This window comes from Myotis daubentonii, chromosome 3 (genome assembly GCF_963259705.1).
Source record: "Myotis daubentonii chromosome 3, mMyoDau2.1, whole genome shotgun sequence".
In the NCBI taxonomy this organism is placed as follows: Eukaryota; Metazoa; Chordata; class Mammalia; order Chiroptera; family Vespertilionidae; genus Myotis; species Myotis daubentonii.
In genome coordinates, this window is record NC_081842.1 from 172459278 (window position 1) to 172482785 (window position 23508).

The window sequence follows — 23508 nt, forward strand, 5'->3', positions numbered from 1 at the left end:
AATTCAGTTCAATAGTTACTTGCCTGTTACCATGCAATGTGCTGAGACTAAACTTAAAGTAGCATCACTTCACAGCATATACGTGTATCAAATCATTAAGGTATACACCTTAAATGTGTACAATGTTTTATGTCAATAAAACTGGAAATAAAATAAAATTCTTTGCCAATTGGAAAAAATAGCACCTGGCCTCAAGGAGATTGGTTTAATACAAAGACTCCTGATACTTTTCCTTCCAGGTGTTTCCCTAAAAATATCATTATCAATGGAGTTACTCTGTCCTGAACGTATTCATGTTGTTCTTGTTGATTTAATAGGCAGTCATAGTATGGAGGGGAAATCGTCATGGTTTGGACTTGTGTGCAGTTCTCAGGGCACTTACTCTATGGGCCTAAGTGAGATACTTGGCTTAGGGAGTAAATGTAGATAAAAAAGGGAGAAGGGCGTCCACATTTCTATTTAAAGTTTGGGGACAGGAAGGAGCACCAGCTGAGGAGATTTCTGAAAAGCAGTCTCTGAGGGAAGAGAGAGATTAAAGTGTCCAGCAGGCCCAGTGAAGGCAGTGTTTCAAGAAAGAGAGAGTAATCATCAATATGATTTGCTGCTGATGGGCTGAATAAGATGAGGGTTGAGGATTGATCATTGAATTTGGCACATGAAGGTTTTAGTGGAGTTGTGAGGGGAAAACTTGATTCATTTTCAAACGAGTACTAGAGGAAAGAAAATGTGGAGAGAAGTAGAAACAATTATTTTGGGGAGTTTTGCTATAAAGAGGAACAGATTTGTGGTAAAATATAGATGGGTTCATGGGGTCAAAGAGGGCCTTTGAAAGAATAGAGCTATAATACCTTTGTAGAACGACAGAAATAATCTAATAAGATAAAAAACTGATAATACGGGGACAGCCAAGACAAGTACAAGAGCAAAGTCTTAGAGAGTGAAAGGGGATATAATGAAGTGCACAGTGTAGGGGTTGGCCTTAAACAAGTACACAGAATTAATCCATAGAAACAGGAGGAAGGCAGGAAACAAGGGCACACAGAACAGGCAGGTGGTACACATGGTGAGTGAGGGAAAGGTTTGCAGCTAGAACTACATGCCTGAGACATTCTGCCTATCATCTGCGTCCTTGCCTTGAGGGGATTGGAAAATACTAGTTCATCCTCTAAAATACTTCCCTTTGCTTCTGCTCTCTAATGTGTCAAATTCTACCAGTGCAGATTAATTCTTCTAGTTTAATGTTTATTACCCTAAAATGGAATGACACAATAAACCCCGCGAGTCAATTATGCTTAAGTGAGAATTAATTTGTTCAGTCTTCACTGTGAGAAGGCTTTTAAAAAGGAGACATGAGAGTATGATAACCCTGAACATTTTCCCTTTGGGGTTGGGAGCTGGAGGTTGAGGAGAGTGGAGTGGGCTGTGTGAGGAAGTGCCACCGAATCTATGGAACTTACCAATATATACAGTGTGCGACCCTAGGAATGCATGGGCTAGTTCTTGGTTTGCCACTTTGTAACTTGGTTACCTAACATCAGTCAGCTGACCTCTCTGAGTCTCCGTTTCCTCATCTGTAAATGGAGGGGAAAATGTAATGATATAAGATGTATAGGTATATTTTTTCCTATCATTGCCCCAATATACAAAAAATTTAAATACTGCTATCCTTTTCCTTTCTCTTGGAGCATAATTCCTTCTTGCTCACACCAGCAGGCTACTCATACCCAACCTCTTGTTCTATACCAGATTCCCAATCACAGTTATCTGGTGGTTAATTACTGAACAAAATAAGTCACCATAGCACGGGCAGATTCAATGCTCACAGGCATTTGGAAAGGGGAGCAGCACCACTGTTCTGTAAGCCTTCAGTTTCATAATCAGATTGGCACCACTTGGTAGCAGTGGGAGAGCCATTATGTTTTTTGCTTGTATGCCTGCAACATGTATATCTATGAAGTAAAATCATTCCACAAGCCAAAACAGTATATGCTCTCCTTAGCTGGAACAAAGCTCCCTGATGGCAAGGTGTATCATGTTTGCATCATCCAACAATTAATATTTGTTGATTGGAATCAATACAAAATGAAAATGCACGCCACACATCAGAATTAATTCATGGGCAATGTCTTAATTAATTCATAATTAATAAGCAATATCTATCCAGATTTTACCCATTGAAAAAGGACTAACAAATAAAGCCATGCTTTAAGAAACTAAATATAAACTTCTCAACTTTCAGAGTACAAAGTAGTTGGTGCAAAAGCCTTGTTAGGGTTCACATAAAATATAAAATTCATTAATGTACTTTAAAGCTGAGTCACATTCTTAAAACTTTCATATGCATAAAATATCCTAGAACATTTTTTTCTTCTGTATATCTCTACCAAGTCACTTTGCAGAAAACCAAATCACTCTATAACCACTGGTATTCAATATTCATATCATATGTATAAGGTAAGGATGGTAGAGCAGGTAATTATTAATTCATTTGACAAAAAAGCTACCAGCAGAAAATGTACACATACAGGCTCACTGGGCATTTGGGATTCAGCTGGCATTAAAACTCAAATCCTTTGAATCCCAAGCTAGTGATGTTTATAGAGATAGCTCTTTTACAATATTAGACTCTGTGAAACTTTATTCAGATGAAGCAGTTGCTTCATTTAATATATAATTGCCAGATAAGTCCCTAAAAAATCTTATTTTTATTAATTTAGACAGAACCATAAAATTGGCATGATTTTTGTGAGGTATAAAGCATTTTACCTATTTTGTACTGCTGCAAAGCTTTCAGTTTATTTGAATAGTTATTTTCAATGAAGTATCAGTTCATTTGAACAGAACCCCTTGTCTTAAAGATATAACCTTTTAATGTCTTTCAATTGCTAGGAGACAGAATCAACCTGATCAATGATAATGTGAGAAGGAAGTCTTTATCAAAAGAGAAGCAATAACCTTTACTTCTGTTTTCATCCCTAAATATTCTTGGAAACAACCAAGAAATAAAGGGCAATTTGATTTAAATGCTATAAAGTCATCTGGTTAAGGTTAAATGTAACTTCCACTGCACTGAACATTGGTTATATGAGCTTCCCATTATCTTTCTGCAGGAAGCATGAAAGTGATGTAAAGATTTAAAGGGGTAGACAAGATCCAAAGGTCCCATTATAGTTTAGCTCCTGTCTCCATACAGTCTCTCACTTGTGCAGTCCGATACAGCAGAAAATCCTCCCTTTTATAAAATAAAATGTTTGTGGTACTTAATAATGTTTATTAACAGGATGCTCTTTACATACAATCCAAATAAACATGCACCATTTAAGCCAATCACTTTGCTTTGTATTAATTGTATTAGTTGAACATTACTTTTGTCCTATAAATTGATCTTTCTTCTTCCAGCAAATAGGTTCCATTTCTTTGTGTTTTTATAACAATTATAATTAATTTTATAAATATTATGCATGAGTAGGGAAAGAATTGCTTTCTCTCTACTAATGAGGAAGTTGAGGTTTCTAAAAGGTTAAATGACTACCTCTGCCCCACACATAAAACAAAACAAACAAAAAACAGTTTGTAAGTGGCGACACCAGGATTCATGTCTAGCATGTCTAGACTCTTTGACTCCAGATTGAGCTCCTTTCCCATTGCCTCTCATGAATAAACTTTCTCATATAAACAAATCACTAGGAGGTTAGATTCTAAAGACGAGGGAAAATAACTTCAGTGACATTCTGGTACTTTGAAAAGAAAATCAGTTTTTGCTAATTTCTTCCAATGGGGTACATCTGAAATAGTGTCAACAATAAATAAATTTAAAAAAACAGACTTTGGAATCTCAGAGGGAAGGCCGGGGTGGGCAGGAAGAGATCAACCAAAGAACTTGTATGCGTATATGCATAACCCATGGACACAGACAATAGACTGGTGAAGGCCTGGGGCAAGGGGTCAGTGGGGGATGGGCAAGAAGGGGTCAATGGGGGAAAGAGGGGCACATATGTAATACTTTCTACAATAAAGATTTAAAATAAGTAAAATAAAAACAAACATCAGTTTTAAAAATGCATTAGAAATTATTTAAATTAACTTAGAGAAATAGTGTTTCATTGGCATCTAGTTTCACTAATGGAGTCAAGTATGAAATTCAAGAAGGTAACCAGAATTTTAAAGAAGAAGATTATTTTATGGCCAAAGTAATTTGCAGTCTTCTCTGAAGAACGATACTGATTAAATCTCATATCACATAGTGATTTCTTTTTCTTTGTAAATTTTATTTTACTGTGGTAAAACATTTACATGGGTTTTAAAATGAAGTACTATCCTATGAAAGTAAGTATTCTCTAAGTGGTCTAAAAAGAATAAATTTATTAGGCACAATTGCTTAATAAAATGTATTTAATTAAATCATATCATATAAAATATTTAGGTAATTTATATTGTGATATATATTATAAATTTTTATATGAAATCATAAGCGCTGGATATGTTAGTGAACTAATATCTGCTGCTTACCTGCCATTGTGCAGGGATTGTGCTAAGCATCATACACACAGTACTCCATTTACTCTTCATAATGGCCTAGTGAGATACAAGTAGTATTTTTCTAATTTTGCAGATACAGAAAAAGAACCTAAGATAGGCTAAATGATTTTTTTCATAACCTAGTGATTGGTAAAGGTGGAGTTGGGATTCAAATGCTTTGTTCTTGGCACCATACTACCCAGCCTCCAAAAGTCCCTGTGTAGTTAGACAGGCATGAGCAAAGCAGGAATAATAGGTCAGGTATGGAATGCCACCAGGGGGGAAAGCCCTGAGTACCTAGCAATGGGCAAAACTGGGAAAACAAGGACCTTTCCTCCACTAGCATATGGTTGGTCATGTGGTTTAGACCCTCTGACCTTTCCTCCCTATCATATAGCTAATCATGTGGTACAGCCCCTTAGAGGAGGAACAAGGGGCCAGAGAACAGCCTCATGTGACTCCCACACAAGCCCTTGCTCAACCACCCCCTCAAGCAGTAAGCCCTCAGGACAATGAGGTTCTGACCTGCATGGAGCGATCTTGGAAACAGAGTCTTGGGTCTGTTGACCACAGAGACAGAGTTTTGGTCAAACTAAAAATACCATCTTTGCCTCAATTGAGTTTCAGCTCCAAGCCCAGAAAAGCAGTAAGGCCAGGTGGGCTGACACCATGGCTGACTTCAGGACCCCCTGCCCTGGCAGGGACCAATCTGTGGAGACCACAATCCTGAAAGGACATACCTAGAAAAGATGATGAATATTCTATTGAGGTCATCCTCTGGGACCTCCCCAAGATCCCCACCTTTAGAGTGGGGATAAAATCCCTCAGGACAGAGGACCCAGCTCTAGCTCTTCTAGCTCACTCGCTCTCTCTTCTCTCTCCCCCTCCCTCATGCTTCCCTCACCTTCTTCCTTTAGGTGTGTCTCTTTGCTTTCTTTTGCCTAAGCTCCAGGGGCCCTTCTTTTGCCTCTGTAACTTGTTTCCTGAGCCCACACAGCCCAACTGGCTCACTTCCTCCACAGCTCACCTCTTCTACCTCTGTGACTCTATAAATAAACTTCTGCTAATATATGAGTCTTTCTCGGAATTCTTTCTTAGCCAGAACTCAAGCTCTGAGGTTACTGAACCAAGGTCCAATCGCCAGAAACATTTTGGTGCTGTTTTGCCACTAATACCTGTGTTGTTTTGGTAAATATAGACTGTTGGAGACACAACTCTGTTTTCTGGGTAAGCTCAGACCTGGCTGAGTAGTCTGAGAGGTAAGGACCAGGGCCTTAATTATCCCCAAGAAGTTGAAATTTCATATGGATTTTAATGGTAAAATCTCAGGAAGTCTTGGGCAGTTCAGACACTAGCAAGAAAGCCTTGGATCTCTTAGTTTCTTTGTCCTGTCTTCTTCCACCTCTCTTCAGAAGGCCTAAATGGTTCTGATGGTGAGAGAGTTTTCCTGAATAAACTTCTGAGGTAACCATGGCCAAGTTAAGTCACAGAAGTCCTCTCAGAAGCTCTATGCTGTAACAAATAGTGTGAGTTTATTAATTTGTGGAGGAATAGAAAGGGTGGCAAGGACACATTTTGAGATAAATGAGTGTCTTAATGACACTGGAATTTTCCCAAGGCATTCGTTCACTGAATCTTATATTCAATTTTTATATGTGAACTCTTGAAATAGAAAAGGCATCTTCTTATCCTTTATTTTCTTCTGAGTTTCAAGCTTATTGGCGCAAGTGGGTGGAATTACCTCAAATTGGTTCTCTTCTAATTTTTTCTCACAATGGATGGTAACACAGGCTATTTTAAAATATAGCAGCCAAACAAAGCAATAAATTTTCTTATTGGGGATGTAATCTATTCACACTTGGTTCATTAAAATATGATTATCACATGATAATAAATGAGTTATATTTTGTTTTTTAGTACATCAAATGATTACACAGTAGAATTATAAAATTATTTCTTTACAAACTCACACGCACTTTGTCTCTTTCAAATTGACACATTCCATACCCAGTGGATGTTTTCCAAATAATAAAAAAATAATTTCTGCTTCACTCACCAAGACTGACAATAATGTGGATGTTTGTGTATGTTTAGATATTTAGTAATATAATTAAAGAGTAGCATCTATTACATGACCTATAATGCATGAAGTATTTTGCTAAGTACTCTAATATATTATCAGAGGAGATAGATAGTGGATTACATGGACAGCTATTTTTTAATTTAAACTAACATTTGAAAATATTTAAACATAAGGCTATTTTTTCCACTTTGCAAAGTAAGGAATTGAGGTCTAAGACAGCTAACTGATTGATCTAAAATTTTAATAGCAGATCAAGAGAAAATACTAAACCCAATCTAGCTTTCTTGACTCCAGATAATATAGCATAAAACAAAGATTTTAACACTAAAAAATAAAATTCAAGGTAACTTCAAAATAGTACAATCATAGAACCCCATGTGTAGTATGTTAAGACATTATATAATGTCCCATAATAATGGCACAATTTTTATAAGATTAGGAAAAAAAATAACTTCTCTTCTTGGGGCAGAAAAATTTGAATGCTACAGACATCTATTCTCTTAGAAACTGTTTCAAGCACCTCAAACCAATAATTCATCACCAGGAAAAGTCAAAACTATTACAGACACTTCTAACCCTCCACTATATTTCAATAGTTTACTTTTAAAAATGGGGCTAAAAACTTATTCATAATTTGTCAGTATGTGAGTACAGTATTAAGAATTAAACTCTGAAATTATGGTATGAGAATATGCTGATGTAATGGAAATAATTCCATATTGCAAAAATACACGAGTTTCCTTTTGATCCCCAAACCACTGCTCTCCATCAAAATGTGCTCTCTGCAAATAAAAGAAAGCATACATATGATTTTATGTATGAAATACAGAGGCAAAGTGGAAAAACATTAATAATTAGTAAATCTGGGTAGAGGGTATTTGTTATACTAATCCTCTCAACTTTTTAATTTATTTTATTTTATTTTTTATTTTAAGTCTTCACTACCAGTGATTTCTCCTTGACCCACAGATCCTTCCTCCCTTCTGCCCTCCTGGACATCTTAGATGCACATAATTTTAATGTTATAGATTGTCTGGAAATTTCTATGACTTCATCAAGCACAGCTGCACAGAAATTTTGTTCTCTCTCCAGTCATTTCTCTCTTAAATTGGTGGTTTTCAAGTACTTGGAGACTATGGAATCTGTATGAGATGCCTCCAAAGTTTTCCAACCCTACCGTCATCTATATTGCTTTATTTGATCCAGGACCAAGAAAAAGATTGTCACAAACCTACTTCTCAAGGAATCCCCAAAATGATTCTTAGAACACTGATTTACAGAAAATACAATTTGAAAGCATTTTTCCTTGATGCCACACTGCCCAGACCTCTGTATTTCCAATCTGTGCCATTTGCAGTAGGCCTGAGTTGTGAGGGGTGTAGGCCGGGAGAGGAGCAGCCAGGCAGCCAGGGGAGCACACCTTGTGACAGGTACTGTTTGCCAGAAAAGGGCTAGAGAAGCTGTCATTTCTTATTCTCCCTCAAAGAGAAGATGCCCATATTCCAGCAAGAAGCAATCTGAGAAGGTCAACACATTCTTTTTTCAACCGAGAGTACACAGTGAGATTCAAACATATCTGTGTCAAACAATTACTAGGAGTGACAGAGGTCCCAACCTCTCAGTTCAGAAAAAAATGAGACAGAATTTTTTTACTCCTGGTGATGGTTTTTCAACAGTACAAGAGTTGTTAACTCACAATTGCCTCACTCTGCAAGTCACAGACTCTTACTTCCAAGTTACCCAGGAAATCCTATATAAAGCTCAAATTTCTTATTTTAAATGTTGCATCAGTGAAAAAATATAGGTAAATGATGTAATGTATAATGTGCAAACATTTTAAAGGACAGATAACAAATAGATTCCTGTGTACAACATTTCCACTCAGACAGGAAGATATATGTAGAGCTTTTCTGAGCTGTGGCACTAATTGTGCTGTGTGACGCATGAGGAATACCTAAAATAAATAATTGTGTACCATGTGACAGACAGATATTCACATTATCGCACTACAGTCTAGATAGTATGATTTGTACACAGCGGCTTAATTAAATAGACTACCATGTAAAACACTTAGCCTCTAGTGAGATGTTATAATTAAACCTGTATCTGCAATATCTTAGAATACAAAAATAGGAAGCAAGTGAGAGTAGCCTTACTGCCAGGAAGGGAACACAACTGTTATGGGATGAATAAAGTAAGAATGCTTGTAGAATAAGCATCACCTAAGCTTCCTTTCCTCCTCCTTCATATTGGGCTGAAGGAAGAGGGCTCAAAAAATAAGGAGCAGGAACCTTAAACCATAGTCATTTTTCTTTTATTTTTTTCAACAAATATATATTAGGTGCTAGCCTTTCTTGTAGATGCCTGGGATTTAGTAACCAAGATGAAATCTCTGTCCTCGGGCAAGGCAGTAGGACTGGTAGACAATAGAATATAACAGACAGATATGTCTTTTCAGATGATGTATTTTCAGGTAATAGTAAGTGCCAAAAATAAATATAAAGCAGATTAAGGCACTAGAAAGTGAAGGGTGCTTTTTTTAAATAGAGGAAACAGAGAAGCCCTCTCTAGTATATATATTTGTGTAGAAGCCTGAATGGAAGTGAGTGAGCCATGTCCACATCTTCCAGGCAGAGTAATCACCACGTGTAAAGGCCCGCAAGTGGAAGCGGGCTAGGGTTGTTGAAGAACAGAAAGGAGGCTACCTGGCTGGAGAACAGGAGATGAGGTCACAGGTAGCCTGAGGCCAGATAATATCGGGCCTTGTAAACCACAGTAAGCATTTTAGATTCTTTTCTGAGAATCATTTAAATGTCTCAAGCATTATGTCGCTGGTGTCTTGACAGTGATGTTAGAGAAATAAGCACTATAAACACCTATGGAGAAAAACTGGGAGATGACAAAAGAGGAATGGGAAAAGAGAGCAAATGGGATTTTGCAAAAGGGGCTTAGACTTTAGCAGTTGGACAATAGGCATGGTTGCTGGGCCACCTTCCAGCTTGGGCCCTGGGGGATTTCATCATTACTTTACAAAGCCCTTTTTACAGTAAGCATTTTTAAAATCCAATATATTGAAGATTTGCAAACACTAAGGAGGCCATGGAAACACCATTTATAGACTTGCATTACTGAGAAAAAGCTTGCTCTGATTAAAGCAATAGACTCAGGCTGTGAGGCATAGACTTCCAGTGGCATTTAGTTCAGACTGTGAACTAAGATAATTTCTGTAAAATCCCCCCCACCAGGATTATATATAAAGCACAACACAAAGCACCTCTGGTAAATTAGGACTGAGCACTAGGGTTTTCCCCAAATGCACTCATCTTCCCAAGCACCTCAGCTGTGATTGTTTGATGCATTTGGGGGTAGTGCATCAGCTACCATCCATAACATCCCATTGTAGGTGATAAATGCAAGGGATACCAAATTTGCATGCTTGCCTCACAGTTTCCATAAACAGTAATTTGTTAAGTCATAAAGAATGGTATAAACAGAGTCTTCGATGTTATGGGATTTACACAATAATTGGAAGTCATTATCTCTCAAATGCACATTCTCCTTTGTCCCTTTGCTTCTAATCTCCTAGTCCGCCACTGCACCCTCCACAATGCCGGCAACATATCTTTCCAAAGCAAAAGCTATTTATGGCCATTCCTTTCGCACAACCTTGCAGTGGCTTCCTGGTGATGGAATAAAGCCCAGAATCCCTTAAAGTATGGCTCCAATCTACAGATTCCGTCTTACTTCCCATCTTTGCCACCTTTCATCTTAGGCTGTAACTCCAGTGAACTTTGCTCACTTTCCTTCATACTTCATATTCTGAGTCAAATCCCAACTCAGACCCTTAATTGCTGTGTAACTTTGGCAAATTACTTATCCTCTTTATGCTTCATTCTTTTTCCTATAAAATGAAAATAATTGTACTCATGAGCCTTTTATGAGATTAAATAATACATTTAAAACAATATCAGACACATTGTAAGTGCTTAATAAATGTGAGCTATTATTACTACTAGAGGCCCCTTGCATGACATTGGTGCACTGGGTTTGGGGGGGGTGGGGGGGTCCCTCAGCCCTGCCTGCACCCTCTTACAGTCCAGAACCCCTTGGGGGATGTTTGCCTCCAGGCTTAGGCCCACTCCTGAGGGGTCCTTAGCATAGCCTTGGAGGTGGGAGAGGCTCCCACCACCACCACCACTGCACTCGCCAGCTGTGAGCCCGGCTTCCGACTGAGCAGTGCTTCCCCTGTGGGAGCGCACTGACCACCAGGGGGCAGCTCCTGCATTGAGAGCCTACCCTCTGGTGCAAGTGCACGTCATAGCGACCTGTCATTCTGCTGTTTGGTCAATTTGCATATTAGGGTTTTATTATATAGGATTATTTGTAAACAAAATTTCCTTATTATTGTTTCCTTGGGGGAAAAAATAAATAAATAAAACCCTTCCAGCCTCTCTTTTCCTGAAAAACTCCCATCCATTCTTCCAGATCTCATACATATGACATCTCTTATCTAAACTTTCCCTAACACATTGACTTACTTTCCATCAGTACTCACTTAATATGTGCTCTAATAACAAGTTGATCATCATTCTTCAATAACATTATTTACACATCATTGGTTAATTATTAATGCATAAATTTGTTTTCCACTACTACATAGTTCTTTGAAAGATAAGGACTCTCTCTTTCTAATTTCCTATCTCCTAAATCCAGTGTAGGATCTAGAGCATAGTAGAATCTCAACAAATGTCTTATTCAATCAAATATTTAATCAGTAAGTATGTACAGACACAAATAGTTCTCAAAATTTTCCAATATCACTAGGAAATAACTCAAGAAAATTAAAAAATAGAAGCACAGATTTAGTAGATTTAGCTAACAAACCAGAACTAAGTTGCATAAGACAATAAATATAACTCAAGTTTAGAGGAAGGTCAAGCATGTACTAAATTCACTGTTTTCTTTTTACTCCTCTCCAGTTATCCAGCTTTGTCTTATCAGATATAAGTTCCTTTAGAGTATGAACTATGTTAATACTTTTGCATTTGCATTTTAGACATAAAAGTTCATATTTCATGGAAGATTTCAAAGATATAAGTAGAACTATAAGGGGGAAAGGAAGAAAAATATAAGACTTTTTTTCTAATACTAGCCCTAATTAAAAGAATAGTGTTCCCTGTGCAAGCATATTTATCTGCAAGCATGGAAAAACAGAGCATGCGTCTCATCCACCAATACATGTGCTCTTTATGAGGAGAGTGTAGAGAAGAGGTATGTGACAGGCCCAGGATGTATTCAAGACTGTCGCCAATACCTTCTTTCAGAAAGCATCACGCTGCTGATGATGGAGGAGAACTGATGAAAAAGGCTGGGACATCAGCAAAGGAAACAAGATTGAAAAAGCTGGACACTGTGTGGCAAATACCAGCCAAGAAAAAACAAGGCAGGTACGATTATTATGCCTCAGAAATGTTCACCCCTGATTCAGGGTTGGGGGTAAATAATAAGTAGGAACTCCGGCATTCATTTCCCCACTCCCCATTTAGCACCGCTGACTATTCCATTGACACTTGGCCAAGTGTGACATGTAAATTTTTTCATGCCATCTAATGAGTGTAATGACCGCTTCTGGGTTTCAGAATTTGAAAGTTTGGGATGGTGTCTCAAGGTCAAAACAATGATTAATTAGATAGAAACACTTGGAAGAAGCTAAAGCAGTTCAGAACATTTTTTATATCTGCAACATGTAATATTGAAAAGAGCATGAACTTAGCATATTCTTATAGTCAAATGAAACTTTAATGAGATAACATATGTGAACATTCTAGTAAAGAACTTAACATATTGTAGGCATTGGGATCCATGCGGGTTAAATGAGATTTTTTTTTTTTCTTACAGCAGTGCTCAATTCCATAAGTTGAGTGAATGAAAAAAGAAAACCCTGGGTTCAATTAATAATGATCTTCAGATTCATGCAGGGTCTTCTAAGTCTTAATATCCACTGAAGACCAAAATACAAATTATACATATTATCTCTATATATAAAAGGCTAATATACTAAGTGTCCGATCGCTATGATGTGCACTGACCACTGGGGGCAGACGCTCAATGCAGGAGCTGCCATGAGAAATGGCACTGCAGACCGAGCATCCACAAAGTGGGAAACAGGCCCACCACCACCCCGGAGCAACAGCCCACCAAATCGCAGCCAATGCTGCTGAGACCCTATGGCACGAAATGCGGCCCACAGACCAGCTCAGCTTGGAACCAGTCACTGTGGGTGCTAGGTAATGACGTCAGGTAGCAACACCTAGCTTCCTCTCCCTAGTGAAAAGTAGCCTCCTTGAACTTTCTTCAGCACAGGAATATGACTTGCTTCATTGCCAGGTGCAAACATTTCACACTTTAATCAAATGTCTGTGAAGCATTTTCCCGTGCCTCATCTCATTTGATCCTCACAGAAGTCCTGGAGTAGGTAGATAGGAGACTCGGTGGAATCCTATTTTCTTTTCATTAGGCAGAAAATGCAGATTTAGAAAGCTTAGAAACTTGACCTGACTGAAAACAAGTAAGAAATGGTGGACCTTGAAAATTACTTCAGGTTTTGTCACTGTGCAGAATATAGTCAAACACTGCTGCAGTGAAATATTTACCCTTTGTTCTCCCTGCATGATCTACAATAATAATCTGCTTCATGTTGATATTTACTGCTGTGTTGGTGACAATTACCTGAAAGAGAAGTTGGGGTGCTTCACTGAGCTGGAAAAAGTTTAGCTACATCAGAAAGCAGGTCTAATTAAGCAAGTTTATTCTATATATACAAAAGGCTAAGTTGACTCACGCATTAGCGATACATATAAAGCTCTTGCTGGCACCAATTGCACGCATGTGTTTTGATCTGTCATTGTCGATCATGAATTTGGTTGACACTTCTATTATAGAGAAAGGGATATTAAAATATTTCTTCTAATTAATTTCCTTTCATTGTGCACGAATTTGTATATTATATATATATCCTATATAATAAAAGGGTAATATGCAAATTAACCCTAATAGCAGAACAACTGGGAATGACTGGTCACTATGACACACACTGACCATCAGGGGGCAGACGCTTAATGCAGGAGCTGCCACCTGGTGGTCAGTGCGCTCCGACAGGGAGAGTTCTGCTCAGCCACAAGCCAGGCTGCCAGCTGCCAGCCCAGCGGTAGTGGCGGGAGCCTCTCCTGCCTCCTCAGCAGTCCTAAGGATGTCCGACTGCAGCTTAGGCCTGCTCCCCGCTGGCAAGTGGACATCCCCCGAGGGCTCCTGGGCTGCCAGAGGGATGTCTGATTGCCAGCTTAGGCTCAATCCCCCCGGGGAGCGGGCCTAAGCCAGCAGGTGGACATCCCCTGAGGGGTCCCAGACTGCGAGAGGGCACAGGCCGGGGTGAGGGACCCCCCAGAGTGCACAAATTTTTGTGCACTGGGCCTCTAGTATATATATATTGGTGGCCACTAGTATATTATATATATGTTGACCATAAGGAAGAATTTTCCAATACCTGGACTGTGAAGTAGTGAGAATGTGTACTGAGTGAGGTGAGAGAGCTATTTTCTCCAGAGTCTTAAAAATAGGGCAGATTTCCATATGTCAAAGATGGAGCAATTGTGGTCCTGCCCCAGGATAAAAAAAGCAATGAGATAATCACCCAAATTCCTTCCAGATTTAGGATTGTGTAAATATTCTGATTAGTGACAGCACATTGAACATCTACTTTTTCTCCCCAGATATTTTCTAAATAACCCCAGAGTAGGTATTTCACAGGTGTTTTTTAAAAATCTTCTGCCATTGGCCCACACTTCACAATGTAGGTTTTCAAAACCAGAACTACATGTTCATTTGACCAAAATATGAAATCTACAAATAACTAAAGATTAAAAAAAATTCTCCAGAGGGTTTAGAAATAAACTGTATCCTTTGAATTGTTTAGCTTCATCATGAAAATTACTTTAATTTCAATGCCGAAATCAAAACAATCCAATCTTCTTAAAAGAAGCCTACTGTCTACTGTAAAGTAATAACATGTTTTTAGAGACTTCTAAGTGCATATCTTGGAATTTCTAACTTGAATGCATGGTTTGGAAAATACCAATCATTGATCGTGAAAAGATGGTTACATTTCATCATGACAATGAGGCAAAAATAAAGTACTTATGATCTTATTTCCTCATGTAACTATTCTATATGATGATAAAAAAGCACATACTTTTTAAGATTAGTTAGAAAGTCATTTCAATATATGATGTGTATATTTTCCATAAAGAAACATGGAATGTTTCATGAAAATAAAATTGACAAATATTAAACATACACTCACATAACACAATAGAAATAAACATAAGTATAGACACAATCAGGAGCTGAAGACAGACTGTGATACAGCTTTACTAAGAAACATAGGAAGGGGAGTGCCTGAGTTGGAAGGAGAAAAAGGGTGAAAATGAGTAATAGTCACAACTGAAGTTATACAGTATGTGTGATGACGACTGTATTCTTTAACCCTACATTATGTTACATTGCCCCAAAGTCATGTGTTTTATTTTCTAGAAATTTGTAGAAAATTTTGTTTTAACTTAACTAGGAGGTCACTTTAATCGCATTAAGTTACCGCAGACAGTATTTAGTTGTGCTTTTTGTAACTTGCTGTAAGAAAATTTATATAATGCATGAGTAAAACTACTCTTTAATCACTTTAAAATTGGGATTATTTTTAGAAAGAAAAATACAATATTTATAGCTCTATGTTCCTAGAACATCAAAAATGTATTCTAAATAAAAGAATGGTCAAATTATTATCTTTGGGAACTCTACCATAAAGAAAATATTACCAAGATTTTATAAAGATTTTCCATTACCTGAAAATTACCTTACTCAAATTAAATGTCCTTCTGATCAAAATAAGGGGTTACTATTAACCCAAGTAGTAAAAAATGTGAGTTTATTAACTATAGTATATGTATTTCATCCTTGTTTTTTATTTATGAGAACTAATTAACAAACCTATATACATTCTCCTATTCAGGTATACTACTTAGCAAATTATATAGAAATACACACGCACTAAGGGTGGGGTATACCATTAGAGAGAGGACCACTTTAAATCAGTACATATTTATATATAAATCTTCTCTTCATACAAATGTTACCATTGGTAGATTTTTAAAAACTCATCATGTGTATTCTATAAGTCTGAGATTATGATTAAATAAGATTTAATCCATCAAAAAGATGACCAAAGCTCTCCAATAAAGCAATTACATGAACAACAGTCCATTGTTAGAAAACAAAAACAACCATATCATGTTTAGCTAGGTAAAGTATGTTTTGGCTAAACATGTGGTGGCCATGAAAAGTAAGCTATATATTTCTAAGGATAACTTGAATTTTCCAATGCAATGTACACTAGATTAGACAACAGAATTCAAGTAAATATTAATTTCAAAAACTAGATATGCTCAGTTTATAATGTGGGTTGGCAATCTAGTGTGCACTCACAAAATTGTTGTGTTAGAATTATCATTAAGTGGTACTAGCTCCATTCATTGCTATGGTCCCTATTAAATAAAAACTGTAGGGGTACAGATACCCAATTTTGAAGGGTATTTTCAATTGATAGAAAATATATTTTTCAAAGAAATCTGAAATGGCATAGCTTTTATAATTAAAGTTTAATTTCTATTGTGGTTTTTCTTAATTTCATCATTATACAAGTTTAAGGAAGCTAGCCTATTGTTCAAGGCAATTTTTACAGAGCTGTTCTTGAATTTATTTAATTGGCATTTCCAAGTAAGTTGGAAATTTATTGATTATTATCAAAAATTTAAGTCACTTTTTTATAAGAGGATCTTAAAGATAATAGCATTTTTAATCATAAAGAAAATTAACTAACTGTAATTTCAGAAGTGGGAACTTAATTTTCCCTTTCCTGAAGTAGTGTAATGATAAAGTCAATAAAGCTAAAACCCACTACAAACATTGCAACACAATAACTTTTACTTCAGACATTGTCTTCAGAAATAAATTAGAACCAAGATTAAAACATTTATCTTGTACCAAAAATATACTACTCAAATTATCATCAACAGTAACCACAAAACATACAAAAAAGTCATCCATCACCTCAACGGAGATAGGACAAAAAAACTGAGTGTTTTTGTTGAACTCCCTTCAATTCTCAATTTACCTAGAATTAGCTAGGCATTTTTATAAGCAGTAATTCCAAAGACTCTTCACAGTCAGAGGGTTCCTTTATCTGGAAACAGCTAGGAGCACAATGATCATTTAACACACAGTGCACTACGTATTCCTCTGCTGACCCACTCTCCATTCATTTCACACTTGTGATCTGGATTATAAACAAAAACTCAAATGTTCTATACTCTACGTTTTTAAATCACTGCTCACTAATGAAAAGCACTAGTGTAGACAGTTCCAAATCGCATCTTACCACGTATGAGCCACAGTGAAGCGACGCCGCTGCCGAATGCTTTTATTCACCAGCAACTTTCTGAAAAAGCATGGTGAGTTCCTGGGTGAACTGCGTGGAGAAATTTTAGGAGATGTAGGTCTGTTTCCCGGTGGTCTCGGAAGCTCAAGTTCTAAGTGCATTTGCTCCTTGAAAGTCTTGATGCAAACCTCAGGTTCAGAAGCAGTAAGTTCCTTGGAAGAATTTTTTGCTGTCATGTCTTATGTGGAGCGCTCGCTTTCACCATCCAAAACAAAAACCTCAAACATAGCAGAGACACAGCTGCAGGTTAGGAGGCTGGTAAGTCTGCAAACTATTTCCAGTTTAATTTCAGAAGCCGAGGCTCCAGTGTATGAACTGCTCAGAGCAAGAGCAGCATACTCGAAGAATGGCAAGTCAGGCTGTCACAAGGAGCTTTATCAGCCCGGCTTTGCCTCTGAAAATGCGCCAAAGTGCTTCCTATGTCAGTAGCCTCCTTGTGGATGAGGTTTGTCTGCAAGCTACACACTGACACTCACTGAATTCATTCAGTGGAATATATCAACTAATGAAATATTCATAAGGCTTTCTGATAAATCCTTTGCATGTATATTTTTTTAAAATCTTATCAAACAAGCTGCACTCACCAACGGACAATAAGCAAAACCCAGCCGCCTGGTCACTTGTTTTGTTCTCACAAAGAGCAGAACCAGAGCCCGTCAGCCTGTGTGATGTTTAAAGTCTTCATTCAGAATTATCCTGCTCTGCAAATGCACACAACAGTAACTCCACCTCCCAAATGCTTATTGGCCCGGGATTGTTTAAACAACTGCACTCTGCTTCCCCCTGAGCAACACTCTCCATTGCTCAGATTTTCACAAAATTTGTGAAGCTACTGTCCTCACCAGAGTGAAAACATTAAACCGGGGATTGTCGGAAAGCCTAGCTAAAACAGCCCCCCAGATTCCGCTGCTGAATGAAAGAGCTGATTTGCTGAATTTTTTTCCCCTCCCTTCTCCAGAAGATCCAAGACAGCATCAATATAAAAAGTGTCAGCTAACAGGAAAGCCCTGGATTTGGTTCATTCCCCTGAGGAATTTAAAGTTAATCTTTATTCCAATAAACCTTACCCTCATTCTTCTGTTTAAGCTCATTGTTCATGGGTTGCCCACAGAAGCCTCTCTGTTAGACACAAAGTCACTTCTGAAAGCCAAAGCTTCCCAGAATGGAAATGGAGGTAATAACTCCCAGTTCAAGTGCAGAGTCCAAGGTCAAGAAGTACGCTGGTGACTGTGTGTGTGCAAGTAGGTGTACAAACACTGTCTGTGGATGGGTATATTTACTTGCAATTGTGAGTGTGTGTGTGTATTTTGTTCACAAATACATGCAAATGAGATATATGGGCAGGAGAGTCCCCCAAAATGCCTCAAGTTCCAAAGCAGATCACTGTAACCTGAAATTTGCAACTTCTATACTTTGAAAGGCATGAGGAAGTAAAAAGAACACTCTGGTGCTTAAAGTGTATGGATGTTGTGAAAAGTGCACCGGCAATGACTGCCCCCAGGGCCAGCCTCACCTCACACAGATTTGAACAAGCAGAACTAGGGCAGGTCAGCAAGAGTGACAGGTACGGATTCACAGTAAGACTTCAGTGAAAAGGGGAGACATTTGTTTTTTTTTCTTCTAAGGTGTGAGGAGTCCACCTTAATAAAGTCGTTCATGTATGTCATATACTCTGGTTGAATAGCTAAAAGGCTGGATAAGAGCATACCTGACCTAGGAAAACAGAAACCCGCACACCAGCCCTTGGGGAAAGTGATCCTATATAATAAAAGGCTAATATGCAAATAGACTAAACAGCAGAACAACCGGAACAACCGAACAACCAAACAACCAGTCGCTATGACAAGCATTGACTACCAAGGGGTGTGTGCAGAACATAGCAGGTGTTGGCCGCGGTGGGATGGTGGAGCAGGTGAGCAGGGGCACCAGACCAAGGCAGGGCGCCGGTCGCTGTCATTGGGTGAGCCTCTGGTGGTTACTGAAAATTCTTTGCTCCCGTGCACCACAGTCCCGTCAGGCACTTGCACCTGCTGCTGGTGCCAGCCCCACTCACATTTGCAGCCCAGTGCTGCCACTCGCACCCACAGCCAGTGCCAGGAGCCAGTCCTGATCACTTGGTGCCATCAGCAGGTGTGAGCGGTGGCTGCTGGTTCTGATTGCCCCTGAGGGCTTCTCCATCCATCACCCACTGCTCCCGAGGGGCAATTGGGGCAGCAGCTGACACTTGCACCTGCTGAGGTGCTGGCCCCTCTTGCACCTGCTTGAACCTGCTGCTGGCACCAGCACCAATCGCTCCGTGCCATCAGTGGGTGTGAGCGGGCCCGGTGCCATCAGCATGTGGGAACAGTGGTGGTGGAAGCGGGGCTTCCAGCAGACAGGAGACTGGGGGGCCACAGCGGAAGGGGCCGGGCAGGGTGCAGAGAATGGGCCAAGACCCGCCCCGTACCTACTGCAGCCTTGCGGCCCACAGTTCCTTTCAAGATGCATGAATTCGTGCACTGAGCCCCTAGTTCCAACATAATAGGAAGGATATGACCTCTTAGTTTACAAGTGCTACCTTGGAGAGATATCAATGTTTTAATAATACATTAAAATACAATATCAGGAACAAATGCAAAGTTATGGAATTTTACAGTTCAAGTGAATCACCTTGTTCAGCTCATTTCAAAGACAAAAGCACAGATGTAGAGAAGTTCAGTGACTTGTCCAAAGTTATATTTGTAGTTGATTTTAGAGCTAAAATAAGAACCCAGGCTTTCTAACTCACAGTTGAGTACTTTTATTATATGATACAAAGAGGTAAAATAGTTATTGTGTGCAATTAGGCCCCAAGACATGTTCTTTATATATTTGAAGATATTTTAACTGTACTATTTAAGAATAGATTGTTACCCAGCAGGTATGGATCAGTGGGTTAATATATATATATATATAGATTGTTCCTTTCCGGTCAAGGGCACATGCCCGGGTTGCGGGCTTGATCCCCAGTAGGGGGCGTGTAGGAGGCAGCCAATCAAAGATACTCTCTCATCATTGATGTTTCTATCTCTCTCTCCCTCTCCCTTCCTCTCTGAAATCAATAATAATAATAAAAAAAAGAATACAGTGTTTTGAGAGAGGTATTCAGGAGAACAGTAGAAAAAACCACAAAGAAATTAAATAGAATTTGTGTGCCCTTCTGAGTGCCCAGGAAGGTGCTAAAGCACCAAAGTGAAAACCTTCCAATAGATTGTTAGTAATATATATATATATATAAAGAATAGATTGTTAGTAATATTATGGGAGAAATATGGTTAATTCTGTCTATTATTTACTGAATTATGAAATCAAAGTTAGGCCTTTCCTCCAACAATAATGTGATTTAAAGCTGGGACATGAGAATATGTGATATCCTGCTGATATTCACGGTGATTTAAAAAAAATAGCAATTGGAAGTCACTAAGGTATATTTCATATTCACTCTTTAAGGCTGCCAAAATATAGTAAGCATTTAAGAATCTTTTTCTCCCCAAATTATGGCAAATTTTACAATCCAGATTTAGCTGTATCTAAACTGGGGTTCAGATAAGGAAATGTTGACATAAACTTACTTAAAGTAGCAGCATAATGGTGCAATTATAATTACTTTCCAATTCTTATCGTCAATTTATGTGACATTATGACATTTCACATTACTCTTTTTGCTTTTTCTACTATGACAGACAATGTCCCAGTTAAAGAAATTTTAAGAATAATCCTAAGAAATAAAATTCTCAAAAATATGTAAAGTCTGTTAACTCTTCCTACTCTAGATAACATTTAGGAATACTCAAGACAATTGAAATGCCGAACTTAAAAGACATCAGACTACTTTAAAGTCTGAATAAGTTACCTCTGAGAGGAGAAAGTTCATGTTTACAGGTAAATGCATAAAAATTTGTTTCTAGAATAAAAAGAAAAACTAGACTCTGTTAAATATTGAAATCAAAGATGAATCTTGACAGTAGAAAATAGGAGATGGTATCTAAGAAAAAGTAAACAAAATCACAGTAAAACTAGATAAATTCCTTCTTTGTTTAAGTCAGAAATATAGTGTTGCCCTAGCTGGTTTGGCTCAGTGGATAGAGCATCAGTCTGTGGACTGAAGGGTCCCAGGTTCCTTTCCGGTCAAGGGCACATGCCCGGGTTGCGGGCTTGATCCCCAGTAGGGGGCATGTAGGAGGCAGCCAATCAAAGATACTCTCTCATCATTGATGTTTCTATCTCTCTCTCCCTCTCCCTTCCTCTCTGAAATCAATAATAATAATAAAAAAAAAGAATACAGTGTTTTGAGAGAGGTATTCAGGAGAACAGTAGAAAAAACCACAAAGAAATTAAATAGAATTTGTGTGCCCTTCTGAGTGCCCAGAAAGGTGCTAAAGCACCAAAGTGAAAACCTTCCAATACACATGTAATGCTTAACTCTTGACACCACAAAAGAAGAAATAAGTAATTCTGATTCAGTTTACTAGTGTGCAGATAGTTGTCCTTAGGAATTATTTAAGAATTTCAATTATAGCTATGTCTCCACCTTTAATATGAAATTCATGGTATCCACATCCATCTAAGCAATAAGAATTAAAAATTTACCATAATAAAATATAATTAAAGTATCTGAGTATAGTTATGTGATCAATAACAATCAATAAGGAATCATTCATATGTACTATTGACAAATTGATAATTTTTTATTTTTCATTAAATTTAAATGGAAAGCAAATTAAGTGCAACCAAACAAAATGATAAGCTTATACTGCAAGTATAACACTGTTATTTTTTTAAAGGTAATAGCTGTGTAATCAAATTACTTTAAATAAACATAGTTACATTCTTTTTCTTTCAGACTTTAAAAGTTAACCTGGAATAAATTTTCTTGGAACTGAGCAATTTTTAACTAATTGTCATTATGAAACTACTAGAGGCCTGGTGCACAAAAATTCGTGCACAGGAGGGGGTTCCCTCAGCCTGGCCTGCACTCTTGGGGGATGTGGCCTAAACCCTCTCACAATCTGGGACCCCTTGGGTGATGTCTGACTGCCAGTTTAGGCCTGATCCCACAGGAAGAGTGGTTAGGGGCGATCATGCAGCCTGCCTCATCACCCCTAACCACTCACCTGCCTGCCTAATTGCCCCTAACCACTCGCCTGCCTGCCTGATCACCCCTAACTGCTCGCTTGGCTACCTGATGCCTCTAACCACTCTGCCTGCCTGCCCGATTGCCCCTAACCACTTGCCTGCCTGCCTGATCACTCCTAACCACTCGCCTGCCTGCCTGATGCCCCTAACTGCTCACCTGGTTGCCTGATGCCCCTAACCACTCTGCCTGCCTGCCCGATTGCCCCTAACCACTCGCCTGCCTGTTTGATCACCCCTAACTGCTTGTCTGCCTGCCTCGTCACCCCTCACCACTCTGCCTGCCTGCCTGATCACCCCTAACTGCTTGCCTGCCTGTATGATCACCCGTAACTGCCTCTGCCTCGCCCCCGCTGCCGTGGCTTCATCCAGAAGAATGTCCGGAATGATGTCCAGAAGGTTGTTTGACTGCTCTAATTAGCATATTACACTTTATTATTATAAATAGTAATTTAAAGGCACAGAACTGCAGATTCTGTAAATACAAAGCTAGACATTTGAGAAGACAGTTTATTCAGAAGCTTCTTTTTAAACAGTAATAATAGATTTAGGACTCAATATTAACAGAATTAAATTATTGTTGTTTATGTCTATATTTATATCACTATCCAGTTCTCTTTTTCTAAACAACGCACCATTTGAGCACAGCCATTAGACTTTATTCAATTAAAGATACACAGCTCTTCTTTTAGTCAGACAAAGGAATAAGTGAATACAGATCACCACAAAAACAACAGCCTCTTTGAACAGAATTTCTCCCAATTTTTCAATTTCAGTTTGAAGAAATGGAACTAGAGATAATAGGATTGGAGAAATATAACATTCAACTGAATTGAAATAGTTGTCTAGCCATCTTGGGAAAGAATAATTAACTGACCACTCTTAAGAATTAAGGGATTATGGAGAAGTGGTTTACATTTACTGCATACCTACTGGTGCCAGTTATTGTTGTAAACATTTTAATTAGTTCATTTGGTCCTCATTGTAAACATATCAGACATGTGCCATTGAAGCCCTTGTTGGATTCCCCATGGTACTCAACTATCATGTCCATTAGGGCTGGGCTGAGTCTTGCTCATTTCTAAAATATGGAACAGACTCTGGCACAGTATAGATACTCAATAAATACTTGTAGACTGAATTCACATAATTTTGCCCATTTTTAGATGAGAAAATTAAGACATAAAACTGTATAGCTTCTAAGGAG

At 38.3% G+C, this 23508-nt stretch overlaps 1 protein-coding gene across 2 annotated transcripts in view; it reads right to left on the bottom strand.

Moving 5' to 3' along the window:
- Positions 1-23508, bottom strand: part of PDE4B (phosphodiesterase 4B) — a 427958-nt gene that overhangs the window by 336966 nt on the left and 67484 nt on the right. Inside the window, exon 1 of one of the 2 annotated variants that reach the window (XM_059689267.1) lies at positions 17091-17341. The exons of the other annotated variant lie outside the window; for it this stretch is intronic. Within the exon in view, the coding sequence (XP_059545250.1) occupies positions 17091-17326 (236 nt within the window). The 5' untranslated portion in view covers positions 17327-17341. Of the gene's footprint in view, positions 1-17090; positions 17342-23508 lie in introns of those variants that run through there. 2 annotated transcript variants of the gene reach the window in all.